A 26,770-nucleotide genomic window follows, 5' to 3' on the forward strand; every position below is an offset into this window, starting at 1 on the left:
CAGGAAAACTCAAATGTGGAAAGCTGGACCAAGAACCCTCCCACGTGGCCTCTCGCGCTTCACAGGTTACCTGGGTGGTCCACGTGGCTGGTGCTGCTGGCTCCCCACCCAGAAGAGCCTCACTTGACAGCCTGACTGCCATCCCAAATGTCCGAAGCCTGCCCTTCACCTCCTTGTGTAACTCTTCTCAAACTGCCTTCCTGATGTGTTTGTCTTACTTCCATTAAAAATACAAGCAGCTAGCCAAAACCGGTTTGGCTCAGTGGATAGAGCGTCGGCCTGCGGACTGAAGGGTCCCGGGTTCGATTCCGGTCAAGGGCATGTACCTTGGTTGCGGGCACATCCCCAGTGGGAGGTGTGCAGGAGGCAGCTGCTCGATGTTTCTCTCTCATCGATGTTCCTAGCTCTCTATCCCTCTCCCTTCCTCTCTGTAAAATATCAATAAAATATATTAAAAAAAAAAAAATACAAGCAGCTAGTCACACAGATTTCCTAAATAAAAAAGACCACGGCGACACGGGGGAAACCCACTAAAGGCAGCTACAGCAATGAATGTAAAAGGACTGCACAGAAATGCTCACACTAGTGCCTGGAGCAGAGTGGGGTTCAAAGACTGGTGACCATTACCTTAACGGTGCGCATACCAAGGCTGGCAGCTGCTTTGACATTCTGTCCAAGATCATCAAGAAAAATGGACTCCGAAGGCTGTAGGCCCAGCCGCTCCAAGCACAGCTTGTAGATCCTGTGGTCTGGCTTACAGACACCTTCCACACAGGACTCCACAACCTGAGGGAGGGACAAAGATGAGAAATAAATGTCCCTAAAAGTGGTGCTCCCCCTTGCACGCTGGTATATATTTTTAAAAGTGCAGAAGGAGCCCAGTCGGCGTGGCTCAGTGGTTGAGCATCGACCTATAAACCAGGAGGCCTCAGTTGGATTCCCGGTCAGGGCACATGCCTGGGTTGCCGGCTTGATCCCCAGTGTGGGGCGTGCAGGAGGCAGCCAATTAATGATTCTCTCTCATCATTGATGTTTCTATCTACCTCTCTCTCTTTGTCTCTGAAATCCATCAAAATATATTTCTAAAAAAAGTGCAAAAGGAAACAGTTGAGATTTGTTATAAGTAACTTAAGGGGATTATGATAGAAAATGATGTTGCTTTTTTAAGTTGAGTGATTTGAACATAGTGGGGGCAAACCTGGGAGCAAACTCGGGAAACCGAAATTCTGGTTCAGATGCAGTGACCTTGTGCACATGGTGAAGCCACGTGGGCCTGTTTCATCATCAGTCAAGTGGGAATACTAATAGCCCCCTTATCTATCTTAGGGTTGTTGTGAAACTTAACTTGAATGAGTTCCAAAATGACTAAGCATTTTGCCAATGTTAGCTATTGTGCCTACACCAAGCAGAAGAAAAGCAGCACATGTCTGTTTTAGGGAAAGTCATCATTTTTTCAGAAAGAAGGCACTGTTTACTGTTAGAAAAGAAACATGTTTTTAATGTCTGTATTTCAGAAGTTAAAAAAGAGCCATACTCAGTTTATACGACTGAACCCCACCAGAGGGCTGTCACCAAAGAGCCTGTCGATGGCAAAGACACTCCCTTCCTTGAAAAGAGCCTCCTGTATCCTGTCAGACTGATTTCCACTCTGTCTCTGATCTGCAACCAGAGGAAGGGGGAGGAGAACCCTGAAAAAGCCATCCCAGTGTCAGACTACCTCTGAGCCAGCACCCCTGGGAAGTCCCCTCTTACACTGTCCGCAGGGCACATAGTAACTGCTCAATAAAAATCTGTTTTGCTCTAGCCAGTTTGGCTCAGTGGATAGAGCGTCAGCCTACAGACTGAAGGGTCCCAGGTTTGATTTCAGTCAAGGGCACATGCCCGGGTTGAGGGTTCAATCCCCAGTAGGGGGCATGCAGGAGATAGCTGATCAATGATTGTCTCTCATCATTGATGTTTCTCTCTCTTTCTCCCTCTCCCTTACTCTCTGAAATCAATTTTAAAAAATCCTATCTAATAAAAAAGTAATATGCAAATGGACCATCACTCCAACACACAAGATGGCTGCCCCCATGTGGTCAAAGATGGCTGCCCCCATGTGGACACAAGATGGCCAGCAGGGGAGGGCAGTTGGGAGGGACCAGGCCTGCAAGGGAGGGCAGTTGTGGGCGATCAGGCCAGCAGGGGAGGACAGTTGGGAGGGACCAAGCTGGCAGAGGAGGGAAGTTGGGGATGACCGGGCCTGCAGGGAAGGGCAGTTGGGGGTGACCAGGCCTGCAGGGGAAGGCAGTTAGGGGTGACCAGGCCTGCAGGGGAGGGCAGTTAGGGGTGACCAGGCCTGCAGGGGAGGGCAGTTAGGGGCAAACAAGCTGACAGTGAAGCAGTTAGGCATCAATCAGGCTGGCAGGGTAGTGGTTAGGGGGTGATCAGGCTGGCAGGCAGAAGCAGTTAGGGGCAATCAGGAAGGCAGGCAGGCAAGCAGTTGGGATCCAGCAGTCCTAGATTGTGAGAAGGATCCCAGATTGGAGAGGGTGCAGGCTGGGCTGAGGGACACACACCCCCGTGTATGAATTTTGTGCACCAGACCACTAGTGTGTATATATATATATATATATATATATATATATATATATATATATACACACACATATATATACATATATATACATATATATACATATATATATATACATATATATATATATATGTATATATATGTATATATATACACGCCCTGGCTGGTTTGGCTCAGTGGATGGAGTGTCGACCAGCGGACCAAGAGGTCCCAGGTTCGATTCGGTCAAGGGCATGTACCTTGGTTGTGGGCACATCCCCAGTGGGAGGTATGCAGGAGGCAGCTGGTCAATGTTTCTCTCTCATTGATGTTTCTAACTCTCTGTCCCTCTCCCTTCCTCTCTGTAAAAAATCAATAAAATATATATATTTTAAAATGTTTAAAATATATATATATATATATATATATATATATATAAATAAAGATATGGTCTTCTGTGCCAGAAGGTTTCACCTGTGAAGGATTCCCCATTTCCCTAAGAGAAAATAGATAATTAGCCTGGGATATATAGATAAAGTATTGATAGATGACTTGCTTAAACTTCATTCAGAAAACAGATTTTTAAAAATATTTTTTTATTGATTTCAAAGAGGAAGGAAGAGGGAGAGAAAGACAGAAACATCAATGATGAGAATCATTAATTGGCTGCCTTCTGCATGCCCCCTACTGGGGATTGAGCCCGCAATCTGGACATGTGTCCTTGACCTGAATCAAACCCAGGACCCTTCCACAGGTCGACGCTCTATACACTGAGCCAAACTAGCTAAGGCAGAAAACCGTATTTTGACTCAGTATGTTCTCAGGGTACTTGGATAGTCCAGCACTGCAGGCACTATTTATTACAATAGCCATTAGCCATATGTGACTCTTTAAACTTAATTAAAGCAAATTAAATTCAATTCCTTGGTGACATTAGCCACATTTCAAGTGCTTCATAGCCATATATGACTAGTAGCAACTGTATTGGACATTTCTATTACTGCATTAAGTGTTATTGGACAGCGTTCATCTAAGGATTGATTCCATAGAAATAGAGGGCAGCATGGTTGGTCTTTGAAAAGAAAAGGTCAAAGTCCCATTAAGAAGGCTGATAGAAGTATGTGTGTTATGTGGTGACTAAGGTTCAAATCCAGAATGTAAGGAAGTCTCTAAAGCTGAGGTCTCAACCAATTACCAAATCCCATAAATGTTTGACCTTGCTAAGAGCTCAGTGATACAAGTCCTCTTTTCAATCTGTTATATCTAAACCTGACTTAGTCAAGTGTCTGAATAAAAAACCCATTCACTCAAGACCTGCTAAAGGGCAGTGTGAAATGTTGCATGCCGAAGCAAGGACAAACTGTTTTGATGATTGTTTAGTATCACTTCAAACTTACCACATCAAACTGTTTTCGGTCCAAGGGCAAAAAGCTTTTGCCATTGGAAAGATAAAAATTATTGCTCAAGACTGCAGTCTGAAGGCCTTTTGCCCGAATTTGAATTATGGCCTCAGTCATCACTGGGAACTGCTTTGCCACTTGCTCACTGGTCAGCAGAGAGAAAAAGTTGTCCACAGGCACAGAGGTATTTGACTAGGAAAGGAGGAGGGGAAAGAAGAAGCAGCAATCATTAAGAGAAAAGTCAGCTTATCACAAACAGAGAAAAAGAAATATTCCCAGCTTCCTGTGATACCTGGCTGTAAAAGCCCGGCCTTTGGCTTGCTGCCTAAAGGAATCTTCTCCCTTGGCCACTGCGCAGAACTTTGCATATCCTATATAATAAAAGGCAAATATGGAAATTGACTGTACAGCAGAACGACCAGTCGCTATGACACGCACTGACCACCAGGGGGCAGACGCTCGATGCAGGAGCTGTCCCCTGGTGGTCAGTATGCTCCCACAGGGGGAACGCCGCTCAGCCAGAAGTCGCGCCTCCGCGGCAATGCTAAGGATGTCCAACCAATGGCTTAGGCCCGCTCCCTCTGGGGAGCAGGCTTAAGCCATCAGTCAGACATCCCCTGAGGGCTCCCAGACTGCAAGAGGGTGCAGACTGGGCTGAGGGACTCCACCCCTCTGAGTGCACAAGTTTCGTGCACCAGGCCTCTAGTCTACACTTATAAAAGAGAAACATGCAAATTAACCATCACTCTGCTACACCCACAAGCCATTCCCACCAGCCAATCAATCAGGAGAGAGTATGCAAATTAACCCAACCAAGATGGCAGTCGGCCACAGAGCTGGAGCAAACAAGAGGCTTGGGTTGCCCTGGCAATGGAGGAAGCCAAGCTTCCTGCCCGCCTTGGCCGGCCCTGGCCTCCGCTCAAGGCTACAAAGTTTCAGTTATAGAAGATAAATAAATCCCCCAAAAAATGGCGGCAGCCACGGAGCTGGAGAGAGCAGGAGGTTGCCCCAGCGATGGAGGAAGCCAAGCTTCCCGCCCGCCCTAGCCAGACCAGGCCTCTGCTTAAGGCTACAAAGTTTCAGTTATAGAAGATAAATAAATCCTAGATACTTGCTTCCAGCTGGCCCTGGCCTCTGCTCAAGGAGGCGCTGAAAAAAAAAAAGGAGGGGCTGGGACCTTGGGTCGCCGGGGGGCGATCAGGCCAGGATGGGACAGCAGGGGCTGTTGGGGTTAAGCAGACCAGTAGGGGGGCCAGTTGGGGGTGAGCAGGCCGTCAGTGACGGTCAGTTGGAGGTGATCAGGACAGCGGGGGTGGGGGTGCAGTTTGGAGTGAGCAGGCCAGTGGGAAGGGGTGGGGGAGAACAGGCCAGTGGGGAGGAAAGATGGGGGTGAGCAGGCCAGCAGGGGGGGCAGTCGGGGGTGATCAGGCTGGCAGGGGGGGCATTTGGGGACAAGCAGGCCAGTGGCGGGGGGCAGTTGGGGGCAAGCAGGCCAGCAGGCAGAGTGGTTAGGGGCAATCAGGCAGGCAGGCAGGCAGGTGAGCGGCTGGAGCCAGCAGTCCCAGATTGTGAGAGGGATGTCCGGCTGCCGGTTTAGGCCCGATCCCTGTAAACCAGCAGTAGGAAATCCTTCGAGGGGTCCCAGATTGGAGAGGGTGCAGGCAGGGCTGAGGAACACCCCCACCTCGTGCACGAATTTCGTGCACCGGACCACTAGTAAGATTATAAAAAGTGACTTAGAATTAGAGTTACAATGGTTAGGGTATGGAGCTATTTATATCAATATTCCAGTTAAAGGAGTTCTTTATTTTAACCATGGCTTGTCAATTTTAAAAAGTAGCAGGATACTGTAAGAGGATACATTAAACTTTAAAAGTGTATTAAGTAGATGTAATTTAATTTTCAGTGATCAAGAAGACATTTAATGGTTTTGTATTGGTTTAGCTCACCATTATGAACTTCAGTTTCTGATAAATTTTTTTAATTCAATCTGTGTGGGTTTTGAAACTCTTATTTTATCATGTTTTAAAATCTGTAAAGGCAAACCTGTTATTTTCTTTATACACACACACTCACATTTTACAACAGCTTTAAAGAAATACACATACCATACAACTCACCCATTTAAGCCATACAATTCAATGGTTTTTAATATATTCACAAAGTTATGTAACCATCACCACAATCAGTTTTAGAACATTTTTATCCCCTTAAAAAGAAACCCCATACCCATTAGTATAGTCACTCCCCATTCCCTCCCACACCTCCAATTGTCTCAGTCTGAGCAAATCACTATTCTACATTCTGTTTCTGGACATTTCATATAAATGGAATCATACAATCTGTGGTCTTTTTTTGACTGTTTTTTTTTTTCCACTTAGCTTAATGTTTTGAAGACATATATATACATATATATATATTTAAAATTGTGGGGAGAAACCAAGATGGCGGCATAGGTAAACACCTGAACTTGCTGCCTCGCACAACAACTTCAAAACTACAACTAAAAGACAAAACGGACATCATCGAGAACCACAGGAAGGCTGGCTACGTGGAAATTCTATAACTAGAAGGAAAGAGAAAAGCACACTGAGACTCAGAGGAGCTGCGAAAGTAAAGCGCACGTGCGGAGAGGGCTAGCAACTAAATACACGGCTATCATTTTCTTTTTTTTTTCTTTTTTAAAATATATTTTATTGATTTTTTACAGAGAGGAAGGGAGAGGAATAGAGAGTTAGAAACATCGATGAGAGAGAAACATTGATCAGCTGCCTCCTACACACCTCCTACTGGGGATATGCCCACAACCAAGGTACATGCCCTTGACCGGAATCGAACCTGGGACCCTTGAGTCCACAGGCCGATGCTCTATCCACTGAGCCAAACCAGTCAGGGCACGGCTATCTTTTTCAATCTGCAGGGAGACACAAGCTCCCAACTGCTCTGAACTCCAGTTCCGGGCAAGACTCTGGGGACCCAGACTCATACGGGGAGAAACTAGATTGTCTGGCAATGGGCAGAACTTGAGGGTGGCTTTTTCTCAGAGGTGCTTGCAGCAATTACCAAGGGACACTGAGACCCGGGGGCCTCTTAGGGGAGGGCTGATGGGAAGCCATTGCTGTTTGCTCCGCCCTGAGACTCCGCCCCACCCAAGCTATGTGCAGAGGCTTTTGCATATGAATGGCCTGGTCCTTTGAAATCTAAACTTACCTAACAAACTGCAGCTGAGTCAGAGAGACCCAGAACATCCAAAAGAAGGCCCAAGGCCCCACAGCAGCTTGCATTGCTTCACAGCTGGGCCTCATCTGGGCACCTCCAAACCCAAACAAAGAAGAAGAATCTGCAGATCTCTCTGTAGCTCCTGCTGGGTGGACTTAGGCAGAGGCTAAATTAGCATCTCCTTGGAGGTCCAAGAGCCAGTGTACCCAGGGGTCAGAGTAGGACCATCCAAATTACAACTCCTCAGACCCATAAGGGACACACTCAGGGGGCAGACTCAGTGAGCACCATGCTCCACTGAAGCAAGTCTTGCCCCATAAGGGTGTCTCCAGCACAGAAGTTCTCCCATCATAGACACAGCTGATCCTCACAACCAATTGGCCTGGAGGTCAATTCCTCCCAGTGATACCAACAACAATCAAGGCTTAACTACAACAAGACTGTGCACACAGCCCACAAAGGGGTGCACCAAGAGTGTTCACCTCAGGTAACTGGGCAGGCTGAGCCACTGGGCCCTATAGGACACCTAGCACACAAAGCCACTCTATCAACACAGGGAAGCAACCAAAATGCGGAGACAAAGAAACAGGTCGCAAATGAAAGAAATGGAGGAAAACAAACAACTGGATACAGAGTTCAAAATCACAGTTATAAGGTTTTTCAAGAATTTTCTAGAAAAGGCCGATAAATTTTGTGAGACCCTCGAGGATATGAAAAAGGATCAACTAGAAATTAAGCATACACTGACTGAAATAAAGAATAATATACAGAGATCCAACAGCAGACTAGAGGATCACAAGAATCAAGTCAAAGATTTGAAATACAAAGATGCAAAAAACACCCAACTGGAAATGCAAAAAGAAAAAAGAATCCAAAAATATGAAGATAGTGTAAGGAGCCTCTGGGACAACTTCAAGCATACCAACATCTGAATTACGGCAAGCCAGAAGAGAGAGAGTAAAATACTGAAAACCTGTTTGAAGAAATCATGACCAAAAACTTCCCCCACCTGGTGAAAGAAATAGACTTACAAGTCCAGAAGCACAGAGAACCCCAAACAAAAGGAATCCAAAGAGGACCACACCAAGACACATCATAATTACAATGCCAAGAGCAAAGGACAAAGAGAGAATATTAAAAGCAGCAAGAGAAAAACAGTTAATTACCTACAAGGCAGCACCCATATGACTGTCAGCTGATTTCTCAACAGAAACTATGCAGGCCAGATGGGAGTGGCAAGAAATATTCAAAGTGATGAATAGCAAGAACCTACAACCAAGATTACTCTTCCCAGCAAAGCTATCATTCAGACTTGAAGGTCAGATAAAGAGCTTCACAGATAAGAAAAAGCTAAAGAAGTTCATCACCACCAAACCAGTATTATATGAAATGCTGAAAAGTATTCTTTAAGAAGAGGAAGAAGAAGAAAAAGGTAAAGATAAAAATTATGAACAACAAATACATATCTATCAACAAGTGAATCTAAAAATCAAGTGAATAAAAAATCTGATGAACAGAATAATCTGGTGAATATAATAGAATCAGGGGCATAGAAAGGGAGTGGACTGACAATCCTCGGGGGGGAAAGGGGTGCGGGGGGTGCGGGAAGAGACTGGACAAAAATCGTACACTTATGGATGAGGACAGTGGGGGGGTAGGCAAGGGCAGAGGGTGGGGTGGGAACCGGGTGGAGGGGAGCTATGGGGGAAAAAAAGAGGAACAACTGTAATAATCAGAACAATAAAGATTTAATAAAAAAAAGAAAGTACTGATTATGTCCCCTGCCTCCACAATACCCATACTATACTTATTTTAATAATATATTTTAGCTAACCTAATAAATAAAACTATTATTTCAACATTAATAATAAAATAAAATTGTGATATGATATATATATATATATAACATAAAATTTACTATTTAACCATGTTAAGTGTACAGTTGAATGTCATTGTTGTGTACCCATCGCTATCATCTATCCACAGAACTTTATTTACTATATTTTAAATTATACTTTAGCAAGCTTATTGTGAAAGTTATATGAGTTAATATAAAGAGCTTAGAAAAATGCTTAGTACAGAGAAAAGGCTTATTAATATTATTATTGCCTCAAAAAAGCTTTCTCATTAGGCAGTCAGCACCTGTTTCAGATGAACAATGGCTGATGGATGGGCAGTGAAAGAGTATTTTTATTTATTCATATATGTTGTTAAAGTTGAGTACTCAAGGATGGAAGAAATAGCTTAGAAACTTATAATGGATTATTAGATTTTCAGTTCTTTATTTGCAGTTTAATAAATATGGATGAGTGTTACATTACATCCATTACTCTAGACAGAAAGAATATGGAAATTCAAGAATGTTTATCGCCCTAGCCGGTTTGGCTCAGTGGATAGAGTGTCAGCCTGCAGCCTGAAGGGTCCCCTCAATTCTGATAAAGGGCACATGCCCAGGTTGTGGGCTCAATCCCCAGTAGGGGGCATGCACGAGGCAGTCGATCAATGATTCCCTCTCATCATTGATGTTTCTATCTATCTCTCCCTGTCCCTTCCTCTCTGAAATCAATAAAAATATATTTTAAAAAAATGTTTATCACTCACAATTTCAGAGCAGAGTCTCCTAAATTCTTGTAAGAAATCCTCTTTTGTTATTTCTCCTCTCATAAATTTCAGCCAGGGCCCATTTTCGCCACCTGTGATTAAGGCCTTCAATATAGTTCCGGAAGGGATATTATTTTGTGCCTCCCATTCTGTAGGAAGAAAAATATGCAATAAGTGAAACCCATTAACAGATGGCTGGAGTTTAGGGAGCTCAGGGGAATTACGATACCAGTTCCTGTGGCATCACTATGGTGCCAAGTGGGCTCTATTGGGAATCTGAAAAAATTCAGGAAATGCACATCACAGCCTTAGATCTCCAAGGGAACAGCAGTGCTGATTTGTGTGAATGAGGGAACACTGCTGCTAAGTCTCATATCCTTACCATCTGCTTGAGATGATACTGAACATGTAATATAATTTTTTTTTGTTTGTTTTTCACTGGCTGGCTCATATATATTAGGTCATTCACACAGTCTTGGCCACACAGTAAGAAAATCCATAGAGTAATAAGCCAGATACTGACAGTACTAAAAAAAACAACCTTCATTTTGTGAACTGCAGAACTTTCTACACTGATAGAAATGCTGTATCTCTAAAACAGTAGCCACTAGCCACATGTGGCAACTGAGCACTGGAAATGTGGCAAGTGGGTATTGCAGAGGGGACTGTGTCTGTCACATTGAACACAGTATCCCTTCACGCCTAAGCAGTGCATAGCACATAGTAACTGCTCCGTAAAAATCTGTTTTCTGACCGAATAAAGTTCAAGCAAGTCATTTACAGAGGAGACAGGGAAGGGTAGCCGCTAGCAGAGAGAACGTAACTTGCGAAGGCACAGCACCGTACATGTGTTTGGCAAGTTTGGAGAACATCAAGTAGTCTACAGCAGCTGAAATGGGGACACACAGTAGGAAACGGTGTGACACGAGGATGCAAGGCTAATGGCGAGAGGTCCTGAATGCCAGGCAAAAGCTTCTAGACCCAATTTAAGGAACAAAGGGCAGGCACGCAAGGATGTGAAGCAGGGGCGTGAAGGGATACGATCTGTGTTTTAGGCAGGTAATCTTGGGGGCTGTGGGAAGGGTGGTGGAAAACCCAGAGGCCAGAGGCAGAGAGAGCAGTGAGGAGTCTGATGGGATCAGGCAGGTAGCAGGAGACAGGGATATAAATGGGTGGAGGCCGTGGAAGTGGAGAGGAGCAAATAGGTTCTCAAGATATTCTAGTCAAGAACATTCCTGCCCAGGGACCTTTCTGTTTTCTATCTGCCAAGTCTGAAGGTTTGGGGTGGGGGAGTATGATGACTTGGAGGGGGAGGTGTTTGGAACACCTGCAGTAAAAGTGAGAGGAATGAGTGGAAGAATAGAGGCTGAGGGCCCGGCTGTCCCTAGAACTAAAAAAAAATAGCCCGCTTAGCCAATTTGCACAGCTGGGTAATTTTTTACCCAGGAGCATAGGAAATCTGTTCTTCATTTATTTTATTTTTTAAATAAATTTTTATTGATTTCAAAAAGGAAGGGAGAGGAAGAGAGATAGAAATATCAATGATGAGAGAGAATCACTGATAGGCTGCCTCCCGCACACCCCCTACTGGGGATTGAGCCCGCAACCCGGGCACGTGCCCTGGAGAGGAATCAAACCCAGGACACTTCAGTCTGCAGGCCGACGCTCTATCCACTGAGCCAAACCAGCTAGGGCTGTACTTCAGTTCATTTAACATGGAGCATTGCCAACCAGCCACCACAGCAGGTCTGAAGGACAGGGATAGCTGTTTGGCCCTGTGTCCTTCCTGCTGGCTGGAATGAGAATGTAATGGCAGGAGGTGATGCAGCCAAGACAGACCGTGAGGTGAAACTGGAAATGAACTCACAGCAGAGCAACACAACAGAGAGCCTGAGTCCCTGGTATCACAGAGCAACATACCAGCCCCAGACCACATACCTTGGCTTTCATGCCAAAGAAATAAACCTCTCTCTCGTTTCAATCACTGTTTTGTTAGAGCTAAAACTAGTCAAACTTAAGTGAGTTGAACTAAGTAGGAAAAAAGGTAAAACCAGGAGGGGCCTGACAAAGAAAGGATCAGAGACTAGAGGTTTGCTCTTGAAGGTTTAGAGGAAGTTGGTGGAAGAGGGAAGGCTGGGATCAAGGGTGGGGCTTTCAGAGTTCAAGATTTCAGAAGCGGCACAGTTCTCAGAGAAAGGTAGTTAAATCCTACCAATAACAATGGCAGCTCATCATTTACTGAGAATTTTAGGTGAGCTGAATGTTGTGGAGCGGACGCAAGTGAACAACCACTGGAGTCCAGACCAAATTAAAATTTAGGGAGCCTTTTTTAGCCAGCCGGCTGGCCGGCGACTGCTCTGCCTTTCTCCACACAGGGAGTCCAGAGAGCAGCCCCGACCCTTTGTGCAAGACCACTTTTAAGCACATTAACCACATCCTGTTTTTGCAGAACAAGCAACCCAAGACAAAACAGTTTTTCCTAAGCAACGTCAGGATCATGCCATTGACGACCATGTCATTTACAGGGTCATCCTGTTCTTCAGAAAGCTGACAGTGTTCTATGAAAGAAGGCCTACATGCTGGGAAGGGGCCATGAGACCGTATCTCAAGGCCTGGCCTGGTGTCAGCATGGACAACTCTATCTGGGGCATAGTCTACGGCCTCTCTGGAATGGGAGTAATAAGCATGCTCAAAAATTCCCACTCTCTAACACTGAACACTCACTGGGCTAAGCAAGTGCTTTCCAAACCCCAAAGAGGTAGGTACTCATATTAGTCCTAAGTCATTGCTGAGGAAACTAAGACTCAGAGAAGTTGACTAATTTGCTCAACATACTCAACCACTAAGTGGTGCTTAGAATTTGATGCAAGAGCCAGAATATTACCCACCGGGACACACTGCTGACCAAATGTTCCTCTCTGTCTCTCCTTATCACCCTCCACCATCCCACCCCACTCCCATTCCACCCCCACCCCAGTCTCCAAAAGTGAAACAGAACAAAGAGCTCACCTGCAGCCACTTTCCCTGGAGAAGGAATGAGAACTCCACCCATGTCAAAAATGACTGCTCTGTAGGGGCCGCCTCCAGAATGTGTCCATCGCCAGGGTCCCTGGTGCCCACACTGCTTGTGTTTCAGGAAGGCTGCCCTCCAAGCCCACTGGAGGTGTGAGGACCGGAAAAGCCGCCTTATGCACATGTTGAGGCCAAAGCTGTGTGAGAAGGCACAGGGCACAGTTGGCCTTCACTGCCTCCATCCAGACCTCCATCCTGCAGCTCGGGGTGCCGCCTGGACATCACTGATCTCCAACAAACACTCCGAACCACAACCAGAATTGAGCTCTATCTCCGCCCTCCCAGCTCCTTTTGGTGGGTTCCTTAGCTCAGTGAAGGGCTCCACCATTCACCTAGCTGCCTGTCTAGAAAACTGGAGTGAGCGCCTGACTTCCCTTAGTCCTCCACCAGCCACCTCAACTCCCGTTGTTCTGTGCTTGTCAGTTCCTCCTGAAAATCCCACACCCTCTCTCCACTCTCATTGCCATTCTCTCACCCACCGATCATTGCAACAGCCTCCTAAGGGGTCCCCTTGCCTCCCCCAAATCTCTTCATTCTTTCTTCACTCCTTAGCCAGAGTAATCTTTCAAAAGTGCAAATTTGATCACAACCTAACCGCATTTAAAAACTTCAATGGCTCCCCATTGCCCTCAAGATACACTTCCTTAACCTGACTTAAAAGATCCGCCTCCCGCTCTTTTTACATATTAACCTGGATCATCTAGACACACAAATCTATGTGCAGCTCTCTCAACCAGTGTCCTCCTCCTGCTACCAGGCCTTTCATATGATGTTTCCTTGGCCTGTGATGCCCTCTTCTACTTGTTACCTGGCTATTTCCAAACTGTCCTTTAGGTCAGTTCCTCTGTCACTTCCTTCCTGAAACCTCTTCTGGCTACCTGAAAAGATAGATGAGGAGTCTCTCCTATATATTCCTAAGATGCCTGTACTCAGCTCCTCCTAGCACTTATGAGGCCACCATCACACCATCACCCTTCCTGCAGATGACTGCAATGGCCTCCTAACATTGCCTTTCCTAAACTGATTTTCAAGTTTCAGAAAAGAACAAACATATACATGTAACACACACACACACACACACAGATATATATACCTATAGATACAGGTAGAGAAATAAATCAAATGTGGCTAAATGTTAATAATCAATCTAGGTGAAAGGTATATAATGAAGTATATTGGGAAATCTTATACTATTCTTTAAACTTTTCTATAGATCTGCTATAAAAAGCTGGGGGAAAAACAAAATAATTAAAGCAAATTCTATTTGTAGTCATTTCCTCATGAAACTCGTTAAGCTTTTTATGTGATTTCTACAGTTTAAAAAAAGCTTATTGAAAATCAGGTTACAGCAAAACTGGTTGGTAAGACAGCCTACAGGTTTATGAGAGTCACTTTAGGGCCACCATAAGGATTCAATAAACTAAGAATCTGAAGAAGAGATTCTTAAGGAGTAACTCTTCTAGTTTATATACTGTTTTTCATGTAATTGGAAATTTGTTGAATTAGGAAGTGAATTTTGAAATGAAAAATTTAGAGGTTGATTTGTGTTTTCAGTTTTACTTATGCTCCTATGCCAAGGCCAAAGTTTATAACGGAAGGAGAAATTTATTTATAGGCTCCTAAAACATCAACACCTTTTTGTGAGGGCTTAACAGAGATGAAAAGTGTCTCTGGGGTCTGAAGGACTGACTTTCATCCTCACTGAGGACACTGTCCTCCACATACTCCCACTAAAGGATGATGGGCAATGCTCCCATGACTAGCTTGCTTATTCTTTCCATTTAGAGAGGATGGTTCTGTTCTAGCCACTTCCCAATACTTTCTTCAGCGAAGGAAAATGCTGTGATTTCTCATATTTCTAGGCCATTGTACCTGCCATGTCCACTGACTGAACCGCCTTTCCCTGCTGTTGGCCTGGTGAACTTCCATTCACTTTTACACGACAGCCTCAGCTCTCCCCTCTGGAGGGGCTTTTCTTTTTCCAGGTGGACTATGTTACTTTTCTTTTCTCTCCTCACTCTCACTGCCTTTCTCCATACCTTCACATTGCCTGGGTTCAAATTCTAGCTCCTCCACTTACTGAGATCCTGAGCAAGTTACTCTCTCTCTCTGAGCCCCCGGTTTCTCACCTGTAAAATGGGAATAATTATAGTACCTGTCTCATAAAGTCATTGTTACTATTACATGAGGTAAAGTATGTAAAGCACTCAAGTTAGGACCTGACACACTATTAAATGTTATCTACTACTGTAATATACTATATAATGCTCACATGAGGTCTCATGTTATATGCACATACTATGTGCACATGGCACATGTACTTTCTCATATGCCAGTGATTCTTAACAGGGGGTAATTTTGGTCCCAAGGGGTCCTTTGGCAATGTCTGGAGACATTTTGTTTGTCACCACTTGGGGCGTGCCACCAGTACCTAATGGGTTAGGCCAGGGATGCTGCTAAACACTTTATAAAGCATAGGAAACACACACACCTGGGAGAATTATCAGAACCCAAAATGTCAACAGTGCAAAGGTTGAGAAACCCTAATATAAGCAGTGTATACTGAATCGTATTTCATAGGGCACAGTCACAAGGTGTATGTACTCTATATACCTTCATATGTCCAGAATGCGCTGTGACACATCTAGATATTATAGCCTACTTAGAATAGCATCTGGTCATGTATGGTCAAATGCATTGATTGTGGCTCTCAATATCTATCCATGTGCTAAAGGCATACTGGAAAGAATGCTGAATCTCAGAAAAACTGATGGACAAAGAGCCACAGACTCTATTCATTTCACCCTCACAGCTGAGTGAGGATATTATTCCAATCTTATGCAAAACCTAGATCAAGGTCACACAACTAGCGATCAAGGGCGACTGCATACGAAAAGGAGCTGGGTATTTATCTTATTCACGAATGTATCCCCACCATGCCAGCAGTGCCCGAGGCTCTGTAAAGGTTTGTGAAGTGATGGGGGGAGGGGGAGCAGGACCAGATCTATAGCCAGCCTACCGCCCAACTTGACACCCGGAGTCACTGCAATCGAGTCCCTACTCCTCCCCCGGGCCCTCAGAGAAGTGGATTCCCTTGTCTCAGCGTCCCCGTCCGAAAAGGGCGGCCGACATGAAGCAACCCGGCCTAAAGCTAGAGCTAGCGGTCAAACATGACAGAAAGGGCAAGAGCTCCCCGCATAACGCGGATCCTCACACTTCGGGGACCTTGCGGAGCGGGAGCCCCCGCGCCATCAGCTGAGGTGGGCTGAAGGCGAGGCCTGTCGGGTAGGTTAACTTGGGCCTGGGCACAAACCCACCGATCGGCCCAATGTGGGGGGGAGGGGGTGCCCGCAATGCCCACGCCGTCCCCCCTTCCCAACCTCAGCGAGATCCGGTCCCGGGGGCTCAACGCTCCAAGCTGCCACGCCAGTCACGCGGCTGCCACTCCAGCCAATCGGGGCGCGCGCCGGTCCGCGCATGCGTAACCCTGCGGGTCAGCGACGGCGGCCGGGAGGCGGAAGTGGAGGTTGTTGTGGCTCTGGGGGTTGTGTGAGGAGCTGCTCCGCCGAGGTGGCGGCAGCGGCGCTGAGGTGGTGGCGGCGCTGCCTGCCTCGGACCGCCCGGCCTCTCAGCTCGACTCCCAGCCTCTCCTGAGCCCGCCGGGGCCCGCGCCGGCCAGCGCCTGCCCTATGAGTGTGTCACTGGTTGTCATCCGACTGGAGCTCGCAGAACACTCGCCCGTCCCCGCCGGCTTCGGCTTCAGCGCCGCGGGTAAGTCCGCGGCCTCGCCGCCCTCCGCGTAGCCGGCGCCTGGGCCCCGGGGAGAACTTGTCCTCCCAAAGTAGGGTCCTGGGAAAGGCCCCGGGTAGGGCTGTTGCCTCAGGAAGAAGCTGAGGCGTGAGGGGTAGGTTCCTTCTCATTCCGTACTTCCTTAAGGGGCCTTCCCAGGTGGCTTCTGTGGGAAGCGCCCCCCTCCGGCCCCCCCCCGGCCCCTCCCTCCTGCTGCCGCCCACGGGAACTCTGTTTACACCTGGCGCGTCGCTTCCCCGCCCTCGGTTACAGTCCCGAGTTTTTAAGTTGCTTTCCTCTAGGCTTTGTGAAGGCAGGGACCCCAGCGACGCAGACGGTCCCTTGGTTTAATTAAATTGTTCCTCTTTTGAAAAAAACTATTCATTTAGGCGCCTTGTAACACTGGTAATGATTATAGTTAACGTTGGTGTATTTCCTATATCACACAGCTGTACTGTATGTATTTTATCTTAACCCTATTCGGTTAGATTGGTGGGTGTCGCTTTTCACAAACTGAGAAACTAAAACCCATTGATTAAATGACTTGCCCACGATTTATCTGTGAGTCGTGAAACTGGGATTCTAACTCAGAGAACTGGACTTGAGAGTCTGAGCTCTTCCTTACCAGCCACATGACCTCCTTAGGTTGTGAAAGCAGCTTTGGCTGTTCCTTGGACCTCAAACAATTACCTAACAATAATATTCATCCAAGAAATGCTTACTGAATGCACCCTGTCTGCTGGAGCTTTAGTTTGTGTGCAGAATCAGAGGTGGTCCTTACCTTAATGGAACCAGCAGTTCACAGGGGGAGACGGATGCATTAATTACAGAATAAACAGAGAACTACAACTATGAAGGTGAAGAAGAAACAGTTTGGAAAACTATTACAGGAGGTACCATTTGGTTTGGGGAGGGGGACTGAGGCAGGTAGGGATGGTGTAAATTGGAAACTCCTGAGTATGTGAATTTTGGAGCTGCAAATTAAAGATTGAATGTTATTTTATGAGTGAGGAGCCATTTTTAAAGGTTAAAAATGATCTCTGAGTTCTGAAAGTCAACCAAATCTGCACTAGCCACATAGTCACTTCTACATGGCTCAGTCATTGATGCATTTAGTCATTTATTCAGTAAGTCTTTAAAGAGCTTCCGGTGTGTGCTAGGCGCTGTGGTGTAAGTGGTGGACACAACAGGCCTGCTCTCTGCCCTGATGGGACTGATATTAAGGATATTTCGGTGAAGTCTCCAAATTCCTTTTCCATTGATTTAAGACAGTGATCAGAGATTTGCATGATATGACTCCAATACAGGGTGTTTAAGAAGGCTACCCCTAAACATTTTTGTAAGTTTTCTTTATTAATGATAATGATTTGATACTTTATTTTGGGTTCAACGCACATTTGTACTCTAATAGGTATTACAAAAAGGTTGGTTCATCTGGGCATAATCACTGTCAAAACTTCTATAATCGGTTACTCTTATTAAAATGCTTTAGAAGTGAATAATTTCACTAGAACAGCCCTGCATTTCTGAATTTATTGCACTGGGTGGTATTTACTGTCTGCTAGGCACTGCAGGAGCCCCAGAAGTGAGAGAGGTGGACCCTGCAAAGGCGTCCACCAGGAAAGCAGCAGAGAGAAAAGGGAAATGTATCGGTGGATACATTAAGAGTGGAAAAGAGCCTGTTTTATTATCAGGTATTAATCATTCATGTGTTCTTTAGCTGGGGAAATGTCCGATGAGGAGATCAAAGAGAAGACACTAGCTTCAGCTGTAGCCTGTTTAGAAGGAAAGTCACCAGGGGAAAAAGCAGCAATCATACATCAGCATCTTGGCCGTCGAGAAATGACAGACGTGATCATTGAGACCATGAAGTCCAACCCAGGTATGCTTTCTAAAACCCTAGACTCTTTTGTAACATAAACCTCTGGTTGCCTGTTTACACATGTTGGTCAGTGAGCCCATGATTTTTATCTTTCACTGACTGTGCCTTGCATGAGATTGTGAAGCCACATTTCAACTTCCCCAAATATATCTCCTAAATTAATCCTAACAATCTGGGTCGACAACTTTATTCGGTGAGGAAAGCTACTTACCACCTAGGTCAGTGGCAGATCATGAATCCAAATAAGCATGTTGTGTCTCCCCCTGCTCTGCCAGCTCACTCCAACCAGGGGAGTGGAAGAGTAGATGTATATACTACATCTCCAGAGTGGAGGTGGTTAGAACTGGTAGTGTTGGTTTTCAAACTTAATAGCTCTGAATGTTTGTCCTATTTAAAAGTGCATGATGTAAGGCACCTGCTTTTATTATGATATTAAAAAACTAGAGGCCCAGTACACAAATTCGTGCACATTGAAAGGAAATTAATTAGAAGAAATATTTAAGAGGTCGGGGAGGGACTGTGGGAGGGCTCTAGGGCGTGTCCGTCCCCTCTCCCCAGTCCTGATCGGGGACCAGTTGGACCCCAGCAGCAAGCTAACCTACTGGTCAGAACGTCTGCCCCCTGGTGGCCAGTGTGTATCATAGGGACTGGTCGAGCAGTTGACCAAACAGTTGGACACTTAGCATGTTAGGCTTTTATACACACACACACACACACACACACACACACACACACACACTAGTGGCCCAGTGCACGAAATTCGTGCACATTAAAAGGGAATTAATTAGAGGAAATATTTTAATATTGCTATTTGCCCTTTCTCTATAATAGAAGTGTCAGAGATGAAAGAAAATTCGTAAAATGTATATGAAAATCTCCCTCCTGTCAGAGTCTGGGGCGCACCTCGGGACCCAGAGTCAAGTCCCCACCCACCCGTGTGTGCCTTGAAATTGCGCAAGACCCAGACCCAGCTGGCCCCACCCCCATCAAGCCCTGCTGGGCAAGGGGCGTGGCCTCAGGTCCCCCAGCCCATGCGCAAGGCTGCAAAGACGTGACGACCATTTGCGTATTAGCTCTTTATTATATAGGATAGATGTAAGAGTCACTTTGAGGGCGGTAATGGGATTTTTATGGAGGAGAGAGCACTTTCAAGTTGAGATACTCTCAAAACATGGCTGTTCTGTGAATATAGTTCTTAATACATGACAATTTCTCTGTCAGGGTTCATTACTCTGACTCAAAATTTTAATCTAATTAAAATCCTTCAGCATATTTTCTATCATTTTATAATCTGCTAATTTTTGATTTGTGAAAGATGAGCTGAAAGCTGCAATGGAAGAAAGAAAGTCTTCAGAAGCATCCCCCTCTGCACAGAAAAGTAAAGACCAAAGTAAAGAAAGTGTAAATACTCCCGATTCTCCATCCAAACAGCTTCCAGACCAGATTTCATTCTTCAGTGGAAATCCATCAGTTGAAATAGTTCATGGTATTATGCATCTATATAAGACAAAGTAAGAAAAACCTTTTTCCTTTTGAGTTCATCTGTTTTTTGCTTTAGGGAGGAGAAAAATCTTTTACCCTAAAGGGAAGTGTATATTTTAAGCTTCAAAAACATAGTACTTCCATATATTGTGTGTTAGAGAATTCTTAAATGTTTTACATTTGGTTAATCTTATAGATTGGGTCAGAGCTTCTCCTTATAAAATAAATGTGTAAATAGCCTTCCTAGGAAAATATTCTCTGAGAAAGTAGGCATGCAGGGTGATTGGAAAATGGAAAAGAAAGAAGATAGCAGAGAAAAATTATAAATGACTCATAACATCGCAGTAGTCTCATATCCCTACCAAATCTTTATGAAAGAAACTTAAGAAATCAGGTAATGGGTAGCAATTTCATCACCTCTTTTTACCCTTTTCTGTGGTCCAAGCAGAAGGCTTACAGGAGGCCAACAGAAAGGAAGCTTTTGACTATATCTGTAAGCTGGGCCATCAGCTTCTGGGATAATTAGTAGTTAATTTCTTTAAAGACTGTCCTTGTCCTAACTCAGATGCTAAGTTCCTACAGGGAAATGGTGAATACTCAGAATATTCAGGTAGCCATGTGGAATCACAGCTGTTAAAGTGAGTTTGCACCATTTCAAAAGCAAATTATGGTGAGGGAGAATCCTCCCCACCCCCGTTCCAGCTATTACAGATAGCAACACTTTCTGTAATCTTCAGAGTCACATCTTCATGGTTCAGAATTCTCTATCTTATATTTAGAGCTCTTTTATCTCTAAACCCTTAAGAGAAGTCCAGAGTTAGCATTGTGCTTCCAAGTTACACAATGAGAGATTTAAAATTTTTTTTTTTAATATATTTTATTGATTTTCTACAGAGAGGAAGGGAGAGGGATAGAAAGTTAGAAACATCGATGAGAGAGAAACATCGATCAGCTGCCTCCTGCGCACCTCCCACTGGAGATGTGCCCGCAACCAAGGTACATGCCCTTGACCAGAATCGAACCCGGGACCCTTCAGTCCGCAGGCCGACGCTCTATCCGCTGAGCCAAACCGGTTTCGGCCACAATGAGAGATTTAAAAAATATATATATATTTTTTATTTCAGAGAGGAAGGAGGAGGGAGAGAGATAGAAACATCAATGATGAGAGGGAATCATTGATTGGTTGCCCCCTGCATGCCTCCCACTGGGATCGAGCACACAACCAGGGCATGTGCCCTAACTGGGAGAACTGTGACCTCCTAGTTCATAGGTTGATGCTCAATCACTGAGCCATGCCAGCTGGGTGAGAGATTATTATTATTATTATTATTATTTTTAAATATATTTTATTGATATTTTACAGAGAGAAAGGGAGAGGGATAGAGAGTTAGAAACATCGATGAGAGAGAAACATCGATCAGCTGCCTCCTGCACACCTCCCACTGGGGATGTGCCCGCAACCAAGGTACATGCCCTTGACCGGAATCGAACCCGGGACCCTTCAGTCCGCAGGCCGACGCTCTATCCACTGAGCCAAACTGGTTTCGGCAAGAGAGATTATTATTTAAAAAACTAAACAAGAACAACTAATGAGAATAAAACAACAAACTGCAAATTTGCCTAATGCAGATTTGTAACCATAACAAGCTTTTAACTAATGATTAAAAATTTCAGTGGTGTGTATAATGTAGAACATTTCAAAGCTTACCTTAAACTCCATGGCGGATGTGTTTAAGGGATTCTGCATTTACCTATGTAGTATGGATTTTCAGATAAAATAAGCTGTTTAATTGATATGTGAAGTATTACATGTTTTATTTTTCCTGTTGGACATAAAAGTTGTCTAATTAGTGTTGTATGAACTAACTATACGTCTATTCAAGACAGTCTAATTATTGTCTTATTAGTAAGATGACCTCCTTAAAAGAAGATGTGAGGCGCAGTGCCATGCTGTGTATTCTCACAGTCCCTGCTACAATGACCAGTCATGATCTTATGAAGTTTGTCGCCCCATTTAATGAAGTAATTGAACAAATGAAAATCATCAGAGACTCTACTCCAAATCAATATATGGTGCTGATAAAGTTTAGTGCACAGGTAAAAGTTAAGATATTAAAAATCTCTTTGCCACAGAAACTGTTTTTGAAACTGTATAATACTAGCTGTGTGTGGTTTACAGCGTTTTGCACCTAAGATTCGTAACTTATCTTCTAGGTTATTGTAATTCTAGAATTACTTCTAAATTCATTAGCAGACACTGAATTTTCTAATTCATACCCATACTTTTTTAAAAAAATATATTTTACTGATTTTTTACAGAGAGGAAGGGAGAGGGATAGAGAGTTAGAAACATCAATGAGAGAGAAACATTGATCAGCTGCCTCCTGCACACCCCCACCGGGCATGTGCCCGCAACCAAGGTACATGCCCTTGACCGAAATTGAACCTGGGACCCATCAGTCCGCAAGCTGATGCTCTATCCACCGAGCCAAACCAGCTAGGGCACCCATACTTTTTTTATAAATCAGATTTGGTATGAAATCTAGGGTTGTATTTGTTTGTTTATCCAATAATAACTATTCCAGTATAACAATAGTTTCCAAACTTTTTAAAGTTGACAGCAATTATTAATTTGCCATTATAACACTTGTGCCCCTGCTTCTTTCATGCTCTTTTTAATAAAAGACCTTCTTTGGCGCATTTTAGAAAATAAGATCTCCTTTTTTTTAAATTTTGGTGACGAGGTATTTTTGTGACATTCCTTGACATATTAAACATGCTTTAGAATACTGATTGGAAATAGAGAATAGAGAAACAAACACTGAAAGAGTGGTGATATTTTCAGTTTACAAAAGCACTTGTGCATTGTAACTCATATTTTGTGTGTCTTAGTTCTAAAGATGTTAGAAAGATATTCTTAGGAGTATGCATATTTCTATATGAATATAAAAATGAGGTAAGCTTTAGGTATTATCCAGGTTATTAAAGAGCTACCTTATCTGTAGATTTCATTCAATCTGTGTGTTTTTTAATAGCCTGTTATATTTGTCTATTCATTAGTTTTGAAATGCGGCTTTGTCAAAAATTACTTCCATCTCACCTCATTTGCATATTTTCAAAAATGGGTGTTCCTGTAGGGTCAGTTGCCTGTGTCTCTGACTGGTCACTGAGATTGGTGGCTGAAAAGGAGCCCATGACTCAAGAGCCACTAGGCATTTCCTTTTTCCTCATTATAGAAAATCCAACTTTGACAGCAGTAGCAGCCATTCATTGGTATTGGGAAGGAAGTTAAAAGAAGTAAGAGTTGGGTTATATGTTCCATGGCCCACAGAAAGAGAACACTTAGAATGGAGTTCTGTGTACAAGAGGGTGCACAATTGTTATCTTTAACCTTCCAAAGCACCCTACCATTGAAGGAGAGATTTAAAACAAATGTTTCAACTATCCTACAAGTTGAGAATGGAAAAGCACTTAAACAACTGCTTTCATTGTCAAGAGAACTTCCAAGGTCACTGAAGGGCTTTGCAAACAATGTGCAAGTGGTATGTTAAACCTTTTAAACCTGGTAAGGGTAATAATAAGATAGTGATAATATGCAAACTTTTGACTACTTGTTCTGTGCCATTCACAGTGCTGAATGCTTAATGTGAGTTATTTCATTTCATCCTCACCAGAAACCCTGTGAGGTAGACAAGTACTGTTGTTATCCTTGTTTTACAAATGAGGAAACTACCTGCAGAGAGAGGTTGGTGACTTGCCCAAGGTTACATAGCTAGATGTAAGTGACTGAGCTGGGATTGACCCCTCACTTTTAATCCCTAGGGTGGTGTACCCCTCTTATCATAGGAGTAGTATGAAAGTGTGGGAAAGGGAAGACAGTCACTGTCTGCAAGAAATTGTGTAATGGCAGTAATTTAGTTACTGCTTCTACTTAACAAAGCCAATCAGTAAAAGGAAAAATCACAGAAACAGGTTGGAGAAAATGTTTAATAACATAATAGATTTATTAGTCTGAAGTCTAATAAACCCACAAATTTTCCTGTAACAAGTGCTTCATAGTGTGCAGATAATGCTGTGGGAATTTTCTGTTACTGTTCATACATTTTCTTTGTACTCACGCACTGGCTCTCTACCTCTGTCTTTTGATCAAGTGCAGGTTGCTCAAGTTGATGAATGTTTTCTGAGACTTTGAAACGGCTTACTGCATGCTCTTCCCCATGGGGATCGAACCCTTGACTTTGGTATCATGAGTTGTATTATGTATTGTAAATGCTGGATCTTAGGGTCAGAGGCTCATCCTATCAGGGACTTTCTAAGGCCTACAAACACCCTCCTAGTATAAGACTAGATGTTATTAAATTAATATTGGGCCACCAAATGTTGAACACTTACTAGATAGATGCTAGGCCTGTGCTAAGTGCTTTCCATGCATTAGCTCCTTGAGACCTCTCAACAATGCCATGAGGTAGATGTTGTTAAATCACTTTTGTAACTGTGGGAACAAGGGTGAATAAATAGCTACATGGCTAATAGTTGTCAGAGTTGGGAATTGAAGCCCAGGCAGCCTGACTCCATAGCCTGGGCAGCTAACTATATTCTTTTTTTTAATATGTTTTTATTGATTTCAGAGAGGAAGGAAGAGGGAGAGAGAGATAGAAACATCAATGATGAGAGAGAATCATTGATTGGCTGCCTCCTGCATGCCCCCACTGAGGATTGAGTCTGCAACCCGGGCGTGTGCCCTGATCAGGAATTGAACCATGACCTCCTGGTTCATGCTCAACCAGTGAGCCACATCGACCAGGCTATATTCTTATTCCTTTTTCTCACCAGAGAATTTTTATTAAGAAATTATGGACCACCCTAGCCAGTTTGGCTCAGTGGATACAGCGTTGGCCTGCGGACTGAAGGGTTCCAGGTTCGATTCCAGTCAAGGGCACATGCCTGGGTTGTGGGCTCAGTCCCCGGTGGGGGGGGTGTGCAGGAGGCAGCCAATCCATGATTATCTCTCATCATGGATGTTTTTCTCTCTCTCCCTCTCCTTTCTTCTCTGAAATCCATAAAAAATACTTTAAAAAAAGAAATAATGGATCTTCTCTATATCTTTTATAATCTCATGAATTTCTTTTGGCCTCGGCTTTATACTGGAGGTATTATAAAGAGATGTGCTTACAAAGTTTACTGTGACCTTTAGGAAATTTAGTCTTTAGTTAAAGAATTTGTAATCCATCAGGACATGGGAAGGCAGGAGGTTCAATTTCATATTTCTTAGGAACAAAACTTTAGAGGATAGTGTGTGTTGGCTCGTTTTCACTTGCATGCTTAGGGCAACCTTGAAGACCCCCTTTTTTTTTAAGTATATTTTTATTGATTTCAGAGAGGAAGGGAAAGGGAAAGAGAGAAACATCAATGATGAGAATCATTGATCCTCTGCCTTCACACTGGGGATCAAGCCCACAACCTGGGCATGTCCCCTGACTTGGGAATCCAACCATGATGTTGTGGTTCATGGGTCTGCTCTCAACCACTGAGCCACCATGGCCCAGCAAGACCCCTCTTTTGAGAAGTAAAAATATGTTCTCATTACTGTAGTGATCATCAAGATAATAAAGGAACCTCGATCATGATGGATTTTTCTTTTTCTCAAATTTATCCTGAGACAGAAACAATAGGAACAAGGACTGGGGAAAAAACAAAAGCTGGGTTTCTTTAAATTTTGGGCTCTATACAGTGCAAACATTTTAAATAAAAGAGTTGTTTATTGTGCGAATTTTGCAGTTAGCTTCATGCTTTTGTGCACTTCAGTGGTGGGTTGAAGTGGGAACTATGTGTATTTTGTTTTCTAGTCTTGTCTAGTGCTTAGCACAGTGCCTGACATGCTAGGTACTCAGTAAATATTTGATAAAGTGAAGCTACATTTCCAATACCAAGATTTTAAAGAAGAGATCAGTGTGTTCAAAAAATACATTTCTTCGGTATAAACAACTCCTTCAAGAAAGGATTAATTTATCTGGTGCTGAATGGAATTCATCACATGCCCTGTGTCACACAAACCTTCCTCTGAGGAGGCATAGTTGTTTAGTGAGCATTTACAGAGCTGGAGGCCCAAGGAGGGGGTCTTCCTTTCCTCACTCGGCCTGGCATAGCTGCAGCCAGCTCCTGGTACTTGGGACACTGAAGAGCTGACCAGTGGCCCTCATTTCCAGCCCGTCACTTCCCTCCGAACATGAATCCATTTGCTCACTGTGCTGCTTCCTCATCTATAAACATTTCAAGATGAAGTCATTACTCTTAAAGAATGGGGGAAGCCATTAGATTGCCTCTTCTTAGTATTAAAGAAAATCTATTATCCAAGAACTAGCTTTTAACATTTTGACGTTAAAATGAATTGTAGTCAGTACACTAGGTTGTTTCCTGAAAGAAAACCTCCTTCCCCCCAACTAAATAAAACTGTTCAGAATTGGTTGTCCTTTCTCAGCTGTTTAGCTCCCTTGCTCATATTAAGAAAGCATAAATAATCAAGAATCCACACTTGATTACATCATTAGAATGAAATTTAAAGCTGTGAAAAGCTTATTGTAAGCTTTTGCTGTTAAAGATTCAGAACCTCATGAAGGTAGACCTGCAGGACAATTTTGGCCTGGTACAGACTTGAATCTCTTCTAGATGATAACAATGTGGCATTTCCTTTTGCAGATACCCTTCCTCCCCACAAGCAGCCTCTCTACATTGATAGGGCCAAAGCACACAACTTCCTATGTTGGGGCTAAT

General features: G+C 43.9%; 2 protein-coding genes across 5 annotated transcripts in view; one reads left to right on the top strand and one right to left on the bottom strand.

The window, feature by feature from the left end:
* ACAD10 (acyl-CoA dehydrogenase family member 10) overlaps positions 1-16,321 on the bottom strand; it is a 40,271-nt gene extending 23,950 nt beyond the window's left edge. For 2 of the 3 annotated variants that reach the window (XM_080650702.1, XM_080650703.1), the window contains exons 1-5: positions 16,227-16,311; positions 12,784-12,983; positions 9,775-9,923; positions 3,952-4,146; positions 628-786 (exon numbers count right to left, since the gene is read on the bottom strand). In XM_080650702.1, the coding sequence (XP_080506828.1) occupies positions 628-786; positions 3,952-4,146; positions 9,775-9,923; positions 12,784-12,970 (690 nt within the window). In that variant the 5' untranslated portion in view covers positions 12,971-12,983; positions 16,227-16,311. Of the gene's footprint in view, positions 1-627; positions 787-3,951; positions 4,147-9,774; positions 9,924-12,783; positions 12,984-16,226 lie in introns of all 3 variants that reach the window. The other variant, XM_080650701.1, reaches the window with a different exon arrangement.
* BRAP (BRCA1 associated protein) overlaps positions 1-26,770 on the top strand; it is a 113,437-nt gene that overhangs the window by 63,416 nt on the left and 23,251 nt on the right. The window contains exons 1-4 of one of the 2 annotated variants that reach the window (XM_080650705.1): positions 16,373-16,617; positions 18,356-18,517; positions 19,833-20,028; positions 21,907-22,096. In XM_080650705.1, coding sequence (XP_080506831.1) covers positions 16,536-16,617; positions 18,356-18,517; positions 19,833-20,028; positions 21,907-22,096 — 630 coding nt within the window. In that variant the 5' untranslated portion in view covers positions 16,373-16,535. Of the gene's footprint in view, positions 1-16,372; positions 16,618-18,355; positions 18,518-19,832; positions 20,029-21,906; positions 22,097-26,770 lie in introns of those variants that run through there. The other variant, XM_080650704.1, reaches the window with a different exon arrangement.

Source organism: Plecotus auritus (genome assembly GCF_963455305.1).
Source record: "Plecotus auritus genome assembly, chromosome: 13".
In the NCBI taxonomy this organism is placed as follows: Eukaryota; Metazoa; Chordata; class Mammalia; order Chiroptera; family Vespertilionidae; genus Plecotus; species Plecotus auritus.